The sequence below is a fragment of the Pempheris klunzingeri genome, chromosome 21 (assembly GCF_042242105.1).
Source record: "Pempheris klunzingeri isolate RE-2024b chromosome 21, fPemKlu1.hap1, whole genome shotgun sequence".
Lineage (NCBI taxonomy): Eukaryota > Metazoa > Chordata > Actinopteri > Acropomatiformes > Pempheridae > Pempheris > Pempheris klunzingeri.
The window spans coordinates 21,186,313-21,206,301 of record NC_092032.1 but is presented as its reverse complement, the minus strand read 5'-3'; the positions used below and the strand labels follow the sequence as shown (position 1 = coordinate 21,206,301).

The window sequence follows — 19,989 nt, the reverse complement described above, 5'->3', positions numbered from 1 at the left end:
GCATACCTGTCCCTCCTGTCTGTCTGCTCTTCTTCGTCTCCTCTTCCTCCGTCCACCTCCGCCGCCCGTCTGTCACACTTCCTCCCGCTCGGGCTCGTCCACTCATCTGGAATACCTGCAGACATCCACGATTTCAATCCTCATGTGTTGATAACAAGACCTCATATGATGTAAAGTTAATAATAATGATAATATCTTCTAATAGCGTCTTTAAAAACAGAGTTAACGAGGTGCTCTGACAGACAATAACAGAACAACAGGAGCTTTGAGGATGAGAGCGAGAAGAAAAAGACAAGAGAGCGAAGGCCGGAGACGAACGACTGACTCTGTGAGGCTGCTGATGACGGCAGCCGTAGTAATTTAGAGGGTTTTCACTTGATTGTCGTCGGGTTCTCTGCTCTGTTTGGTTGTTCCTGTCAGAGTCGTGTGTTTGGGTTTATCTCCTGCAGCTTAACGAGACACTGTGGTGTATCCAGAGTTGACTCACAGCTTCTCTTAATCATCTGTGAGAGAAACTGTGAGGGAGCGCTGCAGCAGGAGGCCCGTTGTGTTGTAAACGGACACCCGTGGTCCGGCAGGTGATGTGAGGCTGGAGGAGTGTGTGATGTCTGGCTGGAGTCCCTGAGCTTCTGGATGACTGATGTTTGTGTTGGAATGCGGGCAGAGCGAGGATTAGCTGGGTAATCCCTGACTAGAACTACGCTAATCCTCATCCTCATCCCTCACACCTCCGGACACTGAGCCGTTCAGACGCTGCACATCAGAGAGTGTCTCTGCAGTGTGGGAGCTCAGACCTCCTTCAGGTCTGCTCAGGTAAAGACAAACATGTGAGGGTCAAAGTCACCATGTGGACAAAACGGATCAAAACGGCCTTAAAACTACAGGTCGGTTGGATTCTGGTTTTTCCAGTCTGGTCCACAGACTGTATAGAGCAGTGTTGGTCCAGCAGGGGGCGACTCCACTGGCTCCAAACAGGACTCTGATTCGATGGAAGTCAATGAGGAAATGAGGCGACTTCTCTCAGTGAACATTTTCCTGCTCACAATCCAATGAGAGGAGGGTCCTGACTGATCCTGACCGATCAGAGGAGGGTCCTGACTGATCCTGACCGATCAGAGGAGGGTCCTGACTGATCCTGACCGATCAGAGGAGGGTCCCGACTGATCCTGACCGATCAGAGGAGGGTCCCGACTGATCCTGACCGATCAGAGGAGGGTCCTGACTGATCCTGACCGATCAGAGGAGGGTCCCGACTGAACCCGACCGACCAGAGGAGGGTCCCGACTGAACCCGACCGATCAGAGGAGGGTCCCGACTGAACCTGACCAATCAGAGGAGGGTCCCGACTGAACCTGACCAATCAGACGCTGGGAAAAAAAAACTAATGTGTCACTTCTGGCTCCAAATTCAAGATGGCGGCGGTCTTTAACCCAGATGGTTTTTTTTGCTAATGCTAACAACAGTGCACAAACTAGTGAGCTACATCTTGGTCCCATTTAGAGGAGAATAGACCAGGAAGAAGAGAGGATTCAGGGCGGGACTACCTGGTGACTAACCAGATCAGAAGTGAGTTGTGCCTAAACCTTCATGGGATGAACGTCACCTCTGCCGACGCCTGTAAAGTTTGAGGTCTTCCTAGCAGCCTGTGGTCTGGTCTGGTCTGGTGTACGAGCTTAACCCAGTTTGCGTCTATGTGACCTTCCACCTCTGCTCTATGTGTCCCTCCGGTCTGCCGTACAGTGTCTGGAGTTCGGCGAGGGCTCGGTGACGGGGGACATGTGCGAGGACCTGTGCGTGCTCGGCCTGGTGGAGTACAAGCGCTGCCTCTACTACGAGAACGGAAAGAAGGTGATCGAGGCGCGCTGGAGAGGAAACCCCATCATCCTCAAGTCCAAACTGGAGAACTTCTCCTCCTACGAGCCGCTGGGAATACTGGACTACCAGGTGGCGTCAGCGCTTTGCTAAATCCACATCAGTGTACATCGAGAATGACTCCCAATAATCCATCTCCTGCCCTCTTCCCAACAGGACACAGCAGAGGAGCTCTCCCCTCTTGATGTGGTTTTCTACGCCACTCTGGAAGTAAGTCAGATCAGCTTTTTGGTGCCAATAAGGCCGATCACACCTGAATCTGTCCACTGTGCACTAGTGCGTGTTTCTTTTGTCTGTTCGCAGGTACGAAACTCTCTGGGGCTGGCTGAGGAGGACGAGGACGGAGGAGGAGGAGGAGGAGGAGGAGGAGGAGGGAATAACAGCTCTCTGGCCAGACTTTGGGGGAAGAAGCTGGAAAACAGAGATAAGAGTTACTCCAGAGCAGAGCTGGCCTCGCTCTGGTCTCTGCTGCAGCAGGAGGAGTACACCTTCCTCAGGTAACCCAACGAGGGTCACACAGGGAGTAACTGCCCCAGAAATACCCCCAACTGTTTCACTGTTCTGTCAGGTTTCAACGCTCAAAAGCAGGAAAACATTTGTGTGTTTGTATTTATAAAATAGAAAACATCTATTGGTGAAATCTTAAAGCTTAAAATCCGTCCTCTGGAGCATCCTGATCACATGGACAACGTATTAATAGTCCACTGTGATTCTGCTGCTGTAACCGGACACTCGTGGTCCGGCAGGTGATGGGGAGGCTGGAGGAGCCGCAGATGTCTGGATTTACTGCCTGAGCTTCTGGATGACACATAAAATGTCTCTGCAAAACAGACGACATGTGAAAAGCCAAAAATGCGTCCACAGAGAACGAAGGGACAGGAAGGGACATGAAGGGACATGAAGGGACAGGAAGGGACATGAAGGAACATGAAGGGACATGAAGGGACATGAAGGGACATAAAGGAACATGAAGGGACATGAAGGGACATGAAGGGACATGAAGGGACAGGAAGGGACATGAAGGGACATGAAGGGACACGAAGGGACACGAAGGGACATGAAGGGACAGGAAGGGACACGAAGGGACACGAAGGGACAGGAAGGGACACGAAGGGACAGGAAGGGACATGAAGGGACACGAAGGGACATGAAGGGACACGAAGGGACACGAAGGGACACGAAGGGACACGAAGGGACATGAAGGGACACAAAGGGACACAAAGGGACATAAAGGGACATAAAGGAACATGAAGGGACATGAAGGGACATGAAGGGACATGAAGGGACACGAAGGGACAGGAAGGGACATGAAGGGACACGAAGGGACACGAAGGGACATGAAGGGACATAAAGGGACATAAAGGAACATGAAGGGACATGAAGGGACATGAAGGGACATGAAGGGACATGAAGGGACACGAAGGGACATGAAGGGACAGGAAGGGACATAAAGGGACATGAAGGGACATGAAGGGACATGAAGGGACACAAAGGGACATGAAGGGACATGAAGGGACATAAAGGAACATGAAGGGACATGAAGGGACACGAAGGGACAGGAAGGGACATGAAGGGACATGAAGGGACATAAAGGGACATGAAGGGACATGAAGGGACAGGAAGGGACATGAAGGGACACGAAGGGACAGGAAGGGACATAAAGGGACACGAAGGGACAGGAAGGGACATGAAGGGACATGAAGGGACACGAAGGGACAGGAAGGGACATGAAGGGACATGAAGGGACATAAAGGGACATAAAGGGACATAAAGGAACATGAAGGGACATGAAGGGACACGAAGGGACATGAAGGGACATGAAGGGACATAAAGGGACATAAAGGGACATAAAGGAACATGAAGGGACATGAAGGGACATGAAGGGACATAAAGGGACAGGAAGGGACACGAAGGGACAGGAAGGGACACGAAGGGACAGGAAGGGACAGGAAGGGACTGTCACGGTGATCTGGAGCAGGATGGAAAACCCTTCAGATCATCAGACCACGATGAGTCACAGCAGACTTTGAGATGCTGGGCCTGTGGTTGTTGAAACATCTCTCCCTGGACCACAGTATGTGACCGACGTCGCCATCTTTAGATTCCCAAAAGCCACAGAACCACATCTCTGCCATCTTCTTAACAAAGTGCTGAAGTCGTACCGAACACACTCGTCCTTCAGACGGTTTTGTGGGCAGAGCTGGAGGACGAAAAAAAGAGAGAGACTTGCTTTCCGCCTGAGGGCACAGATGCTCGGACAGCCCGACAGGCCGGACGCCAAAACTCAGGCGAGTCCAAAAATAAAAGCGAGGTGACCTGTGCTGCTGCTTATCTGGAGGCCTGCAGACAGAGCTGCTCTGACAAATGGAGGCTAGGATGTAAAAAAAGAAGCATGTGAGTGTGAGTGTGGTTCTTTGGAGGGGGGTTGGATGGATACATGGACAGAAACAACAGACCGATAACGGCTTATACACCAAAAACTCACCTGTTCCATCGTTACCGAGAGATTTATTATCCCGTCAGCCGTTATTTTGTGGTCTGTAACATGTCACTCACATTTAAACTCAACTTGTATCATCAGTGATCAGTTAATGATCTGTTCATCTGATCCTGGTTGTGAAGCAGTGTGTTAAATGATCGCTGTGTGTGACGATGGCTTCACACTGATGATGCTTTACAGGTGCAGGTGAGTTATTGGTGATGCAGCAGCTGTAAATCATCACAGCTGTGAGGGAGAAAAGCTCTTGAGACACAATTGCTTTAACTCTCACTTTGCTGTTCTGCACTTTGAGGTCCAGAGCTGCAAACGGATGGTTTTCAGGGGGGGTTGAGACTATTTATGTGGTATCTTTTACCTGAGATGAACAGCACGGTGAAGAGGCAGACACAAAATGGGGAATGCGTGTGATTCGTATATGCCGCCGCTTCTATCTGACCTGTAGAAAACTTCTGTTTTCATGCGTCCACATAGTTTAAATCGTGAACACAGAGTTTAATGCATCTGCCCCCCCCCTCCGTGTGTCCTGTACCACTGTCCTCCATCACTGAGCAGCCTGAAGCAGCAGGACGACACACAGTGACGGCAGGATGGCTACTATGAACAGACCAGTGTTAGTGACTGAGTCTGCAGCGGTGCCTTCTGCTAAGCGTTAGCATGCTAACGTTTGCTAATGAACACAAAGCACAGCAGGGGCTGATGGGAATGTCGTTAGTTCTGCAGGTATTCGGTCACAAACCAAATTATTGTCGACGTTAGCACGTTGACCCGATGATGGCGTGAGAGGAAAAGCCACAGGATCCAGATTTAGATTGATCCTCAGTCCATCCAGCAGCGGCTGAGACGTTTCAGTCTGAACCACAAATACAAACCTCGTTGTGACGCTACAGGAAGGTTCAGTATTGCAATGCATTCTGGGACCTGTAGTCTTATGTTTTGTGTATTTAAACTTCATGAATGAGTTTTTGTCACGCTCAAACTGAGCTGCTGGGCAGGAAGGACTGTACATCTGTGAACACTCACACTCACTCTGCTGCGCCTTCATCTTCTCCTCCAGAGTCCTGCAGGACCTCAGCACCCACGTGGCCAAGGTGTTGGGCTCCTGCGGTCACTTCTACGCGGTGGAGTACCTGTCTGCCGGCCACGCTTGGGACCAGAACATCTTCTCCCTGGAGGAGGTGGCTGTTCCCGGGCTGCAGGGGGGTCAGGGCCAAGCCGGAGCCCGGGGGAGGTGGAACGCCAGGGAGATGGTGCACCGCATCGCGCTGAGTTTTCTGGACATGGTGTGGCACTTCGACAACGACTTCACCCACAAGCTGCACCTCTGTGACATCAAACCAGAGAACTTTGCCATCAGGAAGGACCTGACGGTGAGTTTGGTGACCTTCTCCTCCAGAGGGGCTCACAATGAAAACCGCCAAGCAAGTCTGAGAGAGCTTCATGTTTTCTGAGAATATAATGGGTATAAATAGAACAGAAGCACGGAGATAAAGGGATGCTGTTTTTAAAAAGCTATTAGAGAGAGAGAGAGATGGAGATCAGAGTGGATGGTGGGTTACGTGAGGGGGTTTTGTCTCTAAGAGATGCTGTTTTTTCTTTTTAAAGCAGAAGATGTGCTGCTCTGCATCCACTGTTAGCTAGAGCAACACACACACACACACACACACACACACACACACACACACACACACACCTATCTATGATGGAAAAGGTCACCTGTGACATAAATCTCTGCATTATTAAAGCACTGAAGCACATTTAGTTTCCTTGTCAGACGCCTGATGCTTTCTGATCATGATCATGTATTTCTGATCACATGATCAGGACGGTGGAGGAGAACTCCATGTCCTTTACTTCTTGGTGGAAACCTTTGGAGAAAACTGTAACCTGCTTTGAATGTTAAAACGTCAACTGAGTCACACAAAGTCAGAAGCAGAGAGACAGCTGACAAACTGTCCTGATGAGAGAAGCTGTGTGAGATGGACGGTGATGAGACTGCTCATCCATACAAACTGAAATATGAACATTAGTGATTTATTCTACCCAAAAACTGCACACGAGGGGGGGGTGAAGGTAGAAATACTTTTTCCAAGCCACAGCCTCCCAACAGCCTCCACGAGACGACAGGATGGAGCCTGGGAGACGAAACCCAGGGCAAAAAAAACACACAAGCCACAAAAACAACTTCAGGTTTACAGAAAGATGCTGCTGGGGTTAAAATAAGTGAGTGAGACAAAGTACAAACAGCAGACACATACTGTCGGTTTCACGCTGCATCATCTTCTCCTTTGGTCCCGTCATCATGACTGCAGACTGTCAAACAGCCTTGAAAGAATAAAACAAGACGCCCACTGCTGTTGTTTTTAGTACGAGGAAGAAACCGTTCAGAGACTTTTTAATGAAACACGAGAATATTGGATTTCAAAATGAGGAGGAAAGTGTAGCGTGACGTTTTCCAACACAAAAGGAATTTTCTCTCCATATCTGTTGTTCTTGGAGGAAACATGAAACCACAGAACGGCTTCATTTCAGCCAAAGATTAAAGCGAAAGGACGCTCCCCATGTGACCACGTCTGATAAAACACAGCTTCAGCTCCAATAAGGCTGCATGCAGAGTTTCCTTTGAGATGGAGCCAAACATCGTCACTTTTTAATCAAGCTGATATCTTATTATTCATTTCTGGTATTGATACCAACACTGTGCTAAAAATGAAGCCTGGTGAAGGCAGCGTTCTTCCCTCTGTGTTTTCCAAAAGTTGTTTTCTCAGTGTTATCAGATGTTCTCTGGGTTTCGCAGCAGACTGAGACAGACTGTCATTAATTCAGCGCCCTGTCAGATCTGTGCTGGGCTTCACCCAAACTGTTTCATCTTTCACACTTCAGGCTCGTCGCTCCTGAAAAAAGAGCCGTTAATAATAAAAACAAGCAGAGCCGAGGCCGATCTGTGGCTCCAGCACACGTCAAGTAAACCAGAGGCTGATTATTGATCTGAGCAGGATTATTGTTTTCTGTCTTTGAGAGGAAACAGATTTAACTGTTCGTTCACACTCAAACCAACAATGACTTTAGTAACATACTGTGTTTCTAAAAGCCTCATATATTTATTCTACCTTCTTCTTTTACCACATGCTGTGAACTCCAGCAGTCTGTGTCTGTTACAACACAGACACACCTGAGGGGCTGAGGACTCACCTGCCGGCAGGTCGGCGTGAAACGTCCAGTAAACAAACACCTCAGTTCACCTCAGCAGCATCAGCAGCCACTGGAAGAACAGACAGGACATTAGCACACAGTATGTGTACATAACGCAGAGCATCTCCAGGTATCAGAGCATCTCCAGGTGTCAGAGCATCTCCAGGTGTCAGAGCATCTCCAGGTGTCAGAGCATCTCCAGGTGTCAGAGCATCTCCAGGTGTCAGAGTATCTCCAGGTGTCAGAGCATCTCCAGGTATCAGAGCATCTCCAGGTATCAGAGCATCTCCAGGTATCAGAGCATCTCCAGGTGTCAGAGCATCTCCAGGTGTCAGAGCATCTCCAGGTGTCAGAGCATCTCCAGGTGTCAGAGCATCTCCAGGTGTCAGAGCATCTCCAGGTGTCAGAGCATCTCCAGGTGTCAGACTATCTCCAGGTGTCAGAGCATCTCCAGGTGTCAGAGCATCTCCAGGTGTCAGACTATCTCCAGGTGTCAGAGCATCTCCAGGTGTCAGACTATCTCCAGGTGTCAGAGCATCTCCAGGTGTCAGAGCATCTCCAGGTATCAGAGCATCTCCAGGTATCAGAGCATCTCCAGGTGTCAGAGTATCTCCAGGTATCAGAGTATCTCCAGGTGTCAGAGTATCTCCAGGTGTCAGAGCATCTCCAGGTGTCAGAGCATCTCCAGGTGTCAGAGCATCTCCAGGTGTCAGACTATCTCCAGGTGTCAGAGCATCTCCAGGTGTCAGAGCATCTCCAGGTGTCAGACTATCTCCAGGTGTCAGAGCATCTCCAGGTGTCAGAGCATCTCCAGGTATCAGAGTATCTCCAGGTGTCAGAGCATCTCCAGGTATCAGAGCATCTCCAGGTATCAGAGCATCTCCAGGTGTCAGAGCATCTCCAGGTATCAGAGTATCTCCAGGTGTCAGAGTATCTCCAGGTGTCAGAGCATCTCCAGGTGTCAGAGCATCTCCAGGTGTCAGAGCATCTCCAGGTGTCAGAGCATCTCCAGGTGTCAGAGCATCTCCAGGTGTCAGAGGTGGGAATACAGCAGGAAGGTGACCCCTTCAGTCAGCTGTGCTCAGGGACTTTCTCTTAACTGAAGTGAATAATGTGGTTTCTTGTGTGATTTCACCATTAGAGCAAGTGACAGGTGAGTTAAATCCAACAGGTGAGCGCAGGTATGAAGTACAGAGACAGTATTCGGTTTAGAGATGTTTCACTACATTTGGACAAAAAAAGAGAAATAAAATGTTAATGTCAGCTGAGACCTCAGAATACTTAGTGACTATTGAGGCTGTAGCACAAAAAGAGAAGGTTAAATACTTTGATTACACCTGATGTTAAAATCTGTCTGGTTCACAGGTGAATGACGATGAAGTGATGAAGGGAAAGTTTTAGCTCATCTATAACTGCTCCGATTTATTTCACTGGACTCTCTGTTTTTATTATATTTATTGCACTGTAGTATCTTATTTTGAATTCATGTAGATCATAAAACAGACAAACGGATCTTGAATCTTGATCTGGACACTTTAGTGATCGATTTGAAGCCCTGAAACAGTTGTGTGTCGTTAAAATCAGTATTTGTTACCTTTAAAATTCATCTGATATGTTTAATGTTTAATAGACTATAAAAGTGATTAAATTAAAGGTGTGAATTGATCATTAAATGGTAAATGATCCACCAAAGGTAAACTGCACACACAGAATATTCAGTGTCCAGGTGAGATGGCCCAAGCGTGTGTGTGGCGCCCCCTGCAGGTGGTGGCGATCGACGTGGACATGGCGTTCTTCGAGCCCAAGATGAGGGACATCCTGGACCAGAACTGCAGCAGCGACGACGACTGCAACTTCTTCGACTGCTCGTCCCGCTGCAACCTGAGCAAGCGCAGGTGCAGCCCCCACCGCAGGAACAGCAACCTGCAGGTGAGCCTGAGCACAGGTGTGTGTGGGTGTGTGTGTGTGTGTGTGTGTGTGGCAGAATACGTCATGATCAATTAAAAGCTGTAAAATCAGTGTAAAAATAAAAGTCCTTTACTTTTGTAAAAGTCCAAAAGCATCAAAATATACTTACCTATAAGTATTTATTACGCAGAATGTCCCATTAAAGAATACAGCATATTATATTATAGAATTATAGTTATTGATGCATAAAGTCAACAATAACAGCTCTTTATCTTTAACCATAATAATAATAATACTAATATCTTTTATTTGTTGATTATATTATTTTTTATTAAAAGAGTCCGCAGTTACTAAAACTATCAAATATAAGTAGTGAAGTATTTATTTACAGTATTTCCCCACAACATGCAGAGAAGAGAAATACTGGAAGTAAATGACCTTAAAAGTAAGTAAATGCAGTCGTGTTAAATAACTCAGAGTGTTTTAGTTTCATTTCAAAAGAAGTAAAACGAGTGAAGTTTAAAGTCTCTAATAAAAACACCTTATAGGAAGAATTCAGACTGAATATAGTAAATAAACCACTCAGTTATTTCTGCAGTACTGAATTTATTTATTTCTTTATGAGATAAAATTCACAGAACATCTCTTTTTAAATATTTGTTTTATTGTATGAAATCTATTTTAGATTCTAATAACTCTCTCTATCAGGTGCTCCAAAACTTTTAGAATCAATATATAAATATCCTATGGTGTAAATATTTATTTCATTTCATCACAATCCATATATTTATATCTATATTTATATTTATATTTATATTTATATTTGCTATTTTTTGTCTTTTCTATTGCTTTGTTCTTTCACTGTCCCTGTTTATATTGTTGCTGCTGTAACAAGAAAATTTCCCCCTATGGGGGATAAAATAAAGAAATAAATAAAGAAGTCTAAAGTCAAAGGAACTATGATTTCAAACCATCAGTTTAATTTATAAAACGTAAGCAACCTTTGACTAATTAACTTCAGTAATGAATTTGTAGTTTAAATGACATAAATCAGGAGGAAAGTGTCGTAAAGAAGTTTTAATCATTAAAGAACATGGATGCATTTGTAAATTGATTTTTCAAAGAAACTGAAAAACATAAGAAAACAAAACTTCAGATTTGAATCTATTAATTTTCCTTTGCCGTCCTGTAGTTTCCGTGTGTCTGAGCCCGTTATTTAACTCACATTATTCTCATCCACATTCTCAGGTGAACTCTTCTATTAGCAGCTACCTGTGGAGGAGTTATTACTCACGCTGCCGTAACGAGGCGGCTGATAAATTACAGGGTTCTGCCCCTGAAAACTGGGCGATTCGTCTTTCACAACATTTAATTATACGTCGTGTGTGCAGAAAGCGCCGTCTGGAATGATAATTACTGATGTGAGGACAGGAGGCCACGGCGTGTTTCTAAATCCACCGCAGGAGATATTTCACCAGAAGAAGAAGAAGTGGATGTGCTGTTAATCCATTTTCATTGATTCTTTTCTTTCTTTCTTTCTTTTTGCCCTAAAAATCTGTAGAAAGTTAATTTTATAGCTTTGAGTCTATTTTATTTTGAAAGAAATTGCTAAAAACATTGTGGAAATATTAAAGTATGTCCTCATTTTAATTATGGAGAAATATATATAATATAATATATATAATATAATATAATATAATATAATATAAAATAAATGAATGTGTATAATGTGAATAAGAAGAAAACACAGAAAGGCCCAAAGAAGAAAATAGAAAGTGGAATAAAAGGAAAGGGGAATAATGTGTCATCATTGACTGAAGCTAAATCAGATCATTTTATATCAAAACTAAGATTAAATCAATCATTGATTATAGTTCTAATGAACTGATTGTTGCTTCCTGTATTGAGTGCCAGTTTAATTCCTCAAATGTGAAATAAGTTACATTTCCACTCTGCCGACTTTACTTCATTGTTTAAATACAGAAATCTATAAACTGTGAAATTACATTTGTACATATTTGAAATATATATTTTCTAATTAGGCTTCATAGTTTAGTTTTATTTATTTTATTATTAATCTGTACGTTGTGTTTTGTGTGAGCAAAGTTCAGATCGTAACTATTAAATTTAACACATTAATATTATAGAGGCTTTAGCAACAATTTATGATTATAAATATAGTTAATATAGTTTAAATATGGTATATATTATAAATATAATACTACTAATAATAAATATATTAATCTAATTTGTCAGTAGATCCCATTTTAATCAGTGCTGCCTCATCAGATTGTTAAATCACTACAGAAAGTACTGACTTTCACACTATTACACAATATTATCAATAACGCTGCTAATCCTGACTATTAATGTAACAACATATCGCTCATTTTCATTATTGTGTTCATCGTTATAATAATAATAATGATAATAATAATAATAAATAATTAATAATAATAATAAAGACAATAATGATAATAATAATAATAAATAAATAATAATAATAATAAAGACAATAATGATAATAATAATAATGATAATAATAATAATAATAATAATAAAGACAATAATGATAATAATAATAATAATAATAATAATAATAATAATAATAATGATGATAATAATAATAAATAATTAATAATAATAATAATAAAGGCAATAATGATAATAATAATGGCAATATGATAATAATAATAATAAAGACAATAATGATAATAATAATAATAATAATAAAGACAATAATGATAATGATAATGATAATAATAATAATAATAATAGTACTAATCTTCGTTCGGCGTCTCTTCCGTTGAGACTACGTGAAACATCAACAGTAGCTTGAGGCCGTCGGCCTGTTGAGCGTCGGAGGAAATACCTGGGACACAAAAGCCAAGCCGGACATCACCGTCACCGCCGTCATTACCATGACAACGCCGGGACAGACTCTCATCACCCTGCCGGCTCCTGTATCACATGTCATATGATAGGCGATACCTGCATTCATCGGAGGAGAATGTGTGAATATGAGACGGAGGGAAAATGTTTTTCAGGGGTGATGACGGGATGAGATGCACAAACACGTAGTCAGACTACGGAAACGGAAACGTTTGCTTCTAACAAAGCAAAAACACATCCGTGATAGCAGACAGTTGTACTTGCAGGTTGCTAGAAGACGGGAAAATGGGAAAAGAAGAAATGAGATGCAAGACAATAAGCAAATAAAACAAGAAAAGAGGACAAAATATTGTTATCGGGGAAGAAGAAAGGAGAGATGATGAGGAAAGGGGGGAAAGAAAATAGAAGAGGAAAATAGAAAGCAATTAAAATAAAAGGAAAAGCGGAAAAGAACAAAGATATTAGCTGATGTGACAAAAGATGGAAAAAAGGGGAAGTTATTATTATTGTTATGAAAACTAAAGGAAATAAAAATTAAATTGGTAGATCTCGTCTTTAGCTTTTGGAGCATCTATGTATTTCAAACAATTTAAAAATCTTAAAACTAACTGGATAAAGACAAAATATCAGAGCGGATCCACCAGAAAAAGAGAACAAAAGACGTTGAATGGAAGATTTTTAAGAAAAGGGTGAGTAGAAAAAGATGTAAAGTAAAATTATGTGAGAAGAAGAGAGGACAGAAGGTGTTGATGACACAGCGATGACACGCTGCTGTCCTATTGGTCCATCTGAGGCTCCACAGGTGTCACCTGAACACGACCTCTGCTGACCCCCCGCCTGTCAATCATCTCAGAGAAAGGAGGCATTGTCGTTATGACTGTGTGTGTGTGTGTGTTGTTTGTTAATGAAAAGCGAGGCGTCATCTGCATAGTGACGGAGAAAGAAAAGCATCCTGCTCAGGATCGTTTACCTTTTGTCGTTTTCTTTTTTCCTTTCTTGTCCTCTCTCTACGTGCTCACCATCTCTTTCCTCACCTCCTCTTTACTTTCCTCTTCCTCCTCTACCTCTTTCTGTCCCTCACTTCATTTCATTTCATCTCTCATTTAACTGCTCTCTCCTCCTTCCCTTTCTATCTCTTCTTCTCTTTGTTCATTCCTCTCCTCTTTTTTCTTTGTCTTTACTGCGTTTGCCCTCACCTTCCTTCCACTACCTCTTTCCTTTCATCTCTCTCATCTTCATCCCTCTTTTTCTTTATATTTTTCTCTTCTGTTCTGTGTTGTCTCGTCTTTCTTTTTCTTTCCTCTCTCTCCACTCATTCCCGTCTTCTGTGCTCCTTCTTTTCTTCTTCTTCCTCCCATTTCATTTCCTCTGCCTTTTTTCCCCACTTCTTCAATCCTCTCTCTTCTTCTTCCTTCCCCTTCTTCTCTGCAGGTGATCTGTGAGAAGATCTTCAGGCCGTGGTTTTCTCCCACGCTGCTTGGGGCCAAAGCAGGACTCCCTCTGCAGGTAGGATGCTTTTTATTCTACATTTTAATTTGGTATTTATTTATGTTTTTTATCTAGATTTAAGCTCTCTGTTGTATTAGACTTTTTCATTCCATTTTTGAAATTATTTCTCATATGAATCCAAGAGTAATAGACAATAATGTTAATAATAATGTTATTTGTAAAGCACCTTTAAAAGTGCTTAACAGAACAAGTTTAGATGAAAATAACCAAATAACAACAAGTAAAGAATAGTGACGTAGCCATGAGGAGAGCAGCCAGGCAAACAAAAACAACACACAATACATTTAAACATTTTCAGTGACACCAGAAGTTATAAATTCTAGATATAATAGATGACAATCATTAACTAAAGTACTTTACATTTAATGAGAAAATCATCCTCTGCTCAACAATGAAATTCAGTCGAGGCTGCCCAGATATCAATTCAATTATCAGATTATTAATAAAGAAACAAAAAAATCTGAGCTGTGGACAAACTTGCAGATTTACTTTATCAGGCTTGTTTATTAAGTCACTTTCACTCCAACACCACGAAAGTCCCACATCTGTCAGAGTGGGATTCCCAATCTGTACAACAAATCAAACCTCCTATCTTCACAGTTTAAAGTCCGAAAAGGAAAAAACTCCACAAAAAACAGTTATAGGAACCTCAGGAAGAGCAACAGAGGAGAAGCCCAGTGGACGAGGTAGACTGAGTCAGCAGACAAGTGTACATACTTCTAATATGAAGTAAATATGAAGTTCAGTGGGTTAAAGAGTTTCAGGAACAGTGTGAAAGTGTTTGTGGAAGTTTTCATGGTTGAGTTTTTGGTCTTTTCCTGTTTTTGAACAGGTGGAGCTTCAGCGAGCAGTGCAGGAGTGTTCAGAGACAGGAGGAGGTGTGGAGGAGAAAGAGGAGGATGGAGGAGGAGGAGGAGGAGGAGGAGGAGGACAGGCAGGTCAGGGCAGGAGGGTCCATCAGCGTCTCCTCAACATCCTGACCCGCCTCCTCCAGGAGGGAGGGGCTTCAGCTGAGGGAGGAGGGGCCTGGGAGGGGAAAGGCCACGCCCACACGGCACTGAACTTCTGAGGAGAAGTGAGGATCGACGGTACGAAGGAGAAACCACAGACATTCATTTACTCGCTGCTTAATGGGAAACAATTAGTCCGGCGGCTAATTCCTCAGGTCCAGAGCCGCAGTTTGAGCCACCAGGAGGACGTTTCAATCAGCTCAAGAAGGATCAGAATCCAAATATTACAGGCTTTAGCTTCCTTAAACCCATTTGTGGGACATAGTCTGGATTATATTTGGTCTAACATGAACTATAAAGATGTACGATGTGGCCAACAGTATGTGGACACCCCTGACTGAACACACTCATGGTGAAGGGAAACGTTTGAGTTAGAAGTTAGTGTTTGTCTCTTTGTTGTTCCAACTTGAAAAAGCCTTCATGCACAAAGCAGCTCCATGAAGAAATAGTTTTGCCCAGCTAGGTATGGAGGACTGACCTGTGCAGAGCCTCGGCCTCAATCCAACACCTCTGGGACGAACTGGAACCCCGACTTTGATCCAGACTTGATCACCATCATCGTCGTCAGTGCTGCATCCCATCCTGCTGGTTCACTCTTTCACCACAGGTGTCGATTTGGCTCCGTTACTACCTCTGCTGACAGTAATGGAGGAACAAAAATGACTCACCCATTTCATCTACGTACGTGTCGAAGCAGAATAATGGTTGAACACTTTGGGAGTTAATCAAAAATAGATTTTCTGTCCCAGTTTCCGCATGAGATCCACAGACGTCAGTGTGTTTCCAGATGTTTCTGTAAACTATTGATGTGAACCACTTGGGATGTAGACGCATCCGGGACCAGGAGACTGAGTGGGACAATACCTTAAGTGTCTTCTCATCAGAGGAAGAGATTATGGATCCTCTCTGATTATTTCTTCCTTTACTTGTCCAGTTAGCCTCAGTGAGATTTAAAAAAAAACTCAGTCATTACAAACGCAAACATGTAAATGTTAGAAAAGCTGCAGACAAGACGTCACAGTGTGTAATGTAGTAAATGTATTATTCACTAATTATATCAATTAATAGGTAAATTAATGACTAATGGCTTCGTTGGTCACTTTTTAGGCCTTAAGCATTCGGAGCAATTTGGGTTTTTTAAAGCAGATGACTCATATTTTTGACTGAAACTGCCACAGTTAAACTGCCACTAAACAGTTTCATCTCCCATAAAATACAGTATATCTTCATTCAGCACATCTGATCCTTGATAGTAGAACCATGAATGTAAATACAGTGTAATGTGACGCTGCACTGACTGAATACAATCAGTGAGTTTGTTTATGTAAATGACAGAAAAAGTTGCTGACCGTCAGAAGAACATTCAGTCTCTAACAGAAAGACGTCAGAGCTGCTGCCTTCTAGATTTGGTACTCTAAGTGTTTTTTAATCTGGATCAATAATCTACAAGGCCAGAGGCTGATAGCAGCTGTCTGAGACTTTAAGGGCTCCGTACAAGGAGGAAAAAAGTGAACCAACAAGTTTTTGTGAACTTGTAATTGAACAATATGCAGTTTAGGCCGCACTAACGTGGATCTACCAATTTTTGCCAGCAATTGTGGTGTGCTCCAGAAAAGGACTTTGTTCAACACACCAAACTGATGAAAATTGGAAAGAATTTGTCGGATAAACTGGAGTTTTTTTTAAAAAATCAAAAGAGAAAAATCAAAATGGTCGAACTCCAAACATCATCAGGACCAAACCAAAGACAGGATCTTGCACAGTCTAGTGACGGTAGAGTTACTTCTCTACCCGGAGCCCAACTTTCCTCCAAATCCTGCAAACCACAAACTGTAAACAGACCTTTTTGACCGTCCGCCCCGAGGTCGCACACGGTTCACGTTCATGTCTGACGGACTGGATAACGAGTGCTGTGATATCGTCAGTGAATCTGTAAGTCTTAATTGTACCGTAGATGTGTAGCGACTAAACAGCCTCTGTGGGACTGTGGGCTTCTGGAAAAGGACAAACTAAGTCATGTTTGACTTCATATGTATAGTTGAGCTGAAAAATAAAATCTATAATGATGTTCTGCTGTGTGTTACAGCACAGGCCTGTTTGTCATGAGTGCACAACGTCATCTTCCAGGTCAAGCGGCGGTACAACAGCAACAGCCGACCTCAGCGGCAACACAGACACAGTGTACAAACGTCCTTGCCATCATAGAGGGCAACAGTGTACTAAGAGACACAGCTCTAATAGAGGGCTGAAGCTCCAGCCCCCCCAGCGGACCACCATGGGACCTTATTTTGGAAAGAATCTGCCTGGTCGTCAAAAGTGAGAGACAAAGTTTAGATCCAGTTTGAACTGTCCCATGAATCACAAACACGACGTTTGTCAGTTTGCCATAAAACCGTTGAAGTATCAGACTGTGAGAATCAGAAAGTCGACTCACCTAAACATGTCACAGGTGGTGTCCAGCTAGCCAGCGGCGCTAAAGCTAGCTAGCTGCATAGAATACAGCTAAGTTAGCTGGTCAGTCAGTCAGTAGAGTCTCAGTTTGTGGTAAAGATGGTTAAGTACCATTTAGTTTGGAGTGAAGCCGCCCAGTGAGCTACATCCTCTCGTCTCCAACCACCTGCTAGCTAGCGAGCTACGCTATGTTCTTCATGCTAATGTAGAGTTTTCTTGTTTGTCAGTTTAAAAGATGATTTTAAAGTCAGTAACGTCTCAGTTTGTGGTGAAACTGTTGAAGTATCAGACTGCGAGTCGACTCACCCAGACGTGTCGTGGCGTCCAGCTAGCCGGCGGCGCTAAAGCTGCTGTGAGTGTGTTTGGTACCAGGATGTGGTCCCAGCAGCAGGTGGAGGGTCTGATCCTTCATCAGAGGACCAGGAGTCTGGGATCCTTCATCAGAGGACCAGGAGTCTGGGATCCTTCCTCAGAGGACCAGGAGTCTGTGATCCTTCACAGCAGCTCAGAGAACATCAGGGACGTTAGCACGGGGACGTAGCAGAGTTAGCTCGCTAGCTAGCAGGAGACCAGAGGATGTGGCTCACTGAGCGGTTTGACACCAAACTAAATGGTTCTTTACCGTCTTCTACTTGACTTTAAAATGATCTTTTAAACTGAAAAAAATGTGTGCGATTCTCGCAAAAAAAAGGAAAGTTTCAGTTGTTCCATGAGAGAGAAATCAAACTGGGAGCAAGTCTGTTGATTGACTCTGGTATGAAGAGGAGGGCCGGCAGGTGTGTGAGACGTTTGGTTAATCAGTGCGAGCGCCGTGTTTGGCCTCCTGCCACCTGCAGCCCGGTCAGTCTGTGAGGAACTGACAGTATGTGATCGTCTGAAGAATAATTCCTATTATAGACTTCCTTCATTTCTAAACCGCCTCCTGTCGCTCTGTGTCTGCAGCATCAGCTATCAGATCCTCTCCAGCTACTTCTCTACACTCGGCTGCTGGTTGTCCACTTTATTATGCCTCCAATGACACACATCATTTGTGACTTCAGACAAATCAAACGCTCCTCATCTGTTCTCTTCTCTAGTTAATGTTCTTTTACGACATTATTCAGCCTGGAGGAAAGAACAGATTGTATTTCTTTCACAGACGTGTTTCTGAAAGTTTTGTTTGTCAGGAAACCGACTTAACTCTGGAGTGTAAAATCACAATCTGAGGAAGGAAAGCACCCAGCAGGATTTCAGCTCTGCGGTCTACACTTCCTCCTCCAGACAGATCACCTTTCAGAGCGCCAAGAGGAAAACTGAGATGAAGCAGAGAAGAAGAAGAAGCAGCAGGAGACTGAATGTAGACACAACACGCCGGAGAAAACCTTCGTCCATCTGCGCCGAGAATTCAAAACATAAACTGAAGCTCCAGGACGTGTGAATCTGTGATGTTTGAAGTCTGAAAACGGGCCTCAGGGTGGTGAAAGGTAAAACACAGGGTCTCCTCTGAAGGCTGCTCAGATCATTCATGTTTAAATTACATACGATATGCAGAGAAAGACAAATGTTTAAAAGACTTGTAGCTTTTTGAAAGTTTGTTCTGTTTTTTTAGTGTTAGAGCTGCAAACACATTTCCCCCCTGACATTTGGTGCTTTTAAGCTAGTTTTTTTTACTAACGCATAAGAAATCTGAGAGGAAACGCAGGAAATTTGAAATTGAAATATTGCAAAAACGTTCTACCTCTTGTCTGAGGAGGAAATGTTTCGATAAAAACAAACAGAATCAGTGAACGACTGATGAAGCATTTGACTTAGAAAGTGAAAAGCTGAGAACATCAGATCTGCAGGGAGTAATGAGGAGGTCGTGACCTTCATCGCGTTCATGCAGGAAACAGAAATAGCGCCTTCTAGAGGACGAATGGAAACAAGCAAGCAAATAACTTACGTACAAGATGGAAGTTCATGTTGTGAAAGGATCGCAGTTCGGTTAGGTTTAGGCACCAAAACTACTTGGATAGGTTTAGGAGAAGATCAAGGTTTGGGTTAATACAGATGTGGAAAAAAACAACTCTGAAAAACAACCACTGTTGTTGTTTTAAGCTGCGGACGGTCTGGATCGCCGTCATGTTTTCTACGTGGTACTAGAGCTTTATTTAAAGACCTTTTAATAATGTTCTGCACTCTTGGTCCCTGTAATCTTCCCTCCTGTTCATACTGGCTGTGCACATCAATGTAAGTGATAGAGAACAAAACCCAAAGTCCTCAGTCTGAGTTCAAATCACATCTAAAGGCTTTGGCAGTATGACGAAGACAAATCAAGTGGAGATCTTCCAGTGTTACTGATATTTTAGTACAACATTCCCTCTTTGCGTTATTGTCCCTGAAGCTCAGCTCAGCACGGAAACACTGTTCAAACCCAGAGAGGGAACTTCTAGTTTCTAGTTAAAACTGACTGAGCGGAACTTTATTTGTTTAACTCAGACTGTCCTAATGTGTCCCTGATGTGCATTCATTCCACTCACACTGTGTCCTGGGCATTTAAGAGCGAAACGTTGGTTGTAAGGAAATGATTTACGTGGAAATCTTGCAGAGCTGCGCTGGCACTGCGTCCCACACGGCCGGGCATCTTCCCACTGTTTTCATTTCCATTACGACGCACGCTGCAAAGAAAGAGAGAGGAAA

General features: G+C 43.5%; 1 protein-coding gene across 1 annotated transcript in view; it reads left to right on the top strand.

Moving 5' to 3' along the window:
- dipk1c (divergent protein kinase domain 1C) overlaps positions 1-15,842 on the top strand; it is a 36,577-nt gene extending 20,735 nt beyond the window's left edge. Inside the window, exons 2-8 of the mRNA XM_070853084.1 lie at positions 1,741-1,944; positions 2,029-2,082; positions 2,176-2,369; positions 5,427-5,739; positions 9,326-9,490; positions 13,793-13,867; positions 14,703-15,842. Of these exons, the coding sequence (XP_070709185.1) occupies positions 1,741-1,944; positions 2,029-2,082; positions 2,176-2,369; positions 5,427-5,739; positions 9,326-9,490; positions 13,793-13,867; positions 14,703-14,939 (1,242 nt within the window). The 3' untranslated portion in view covers positions 14,940-15,842. The remainder of the gene's footprint in view (positions 1-1,740; positions 1,945-2,028; positions 2,083-2,175; positions 2,370-5,426; positions 5,740-9,325; positions 9,491-13,792; positions 13,868-14,702) is intronic.
- Positions 15,843-19,989: the final 4,147 nt, after the last annotated feature.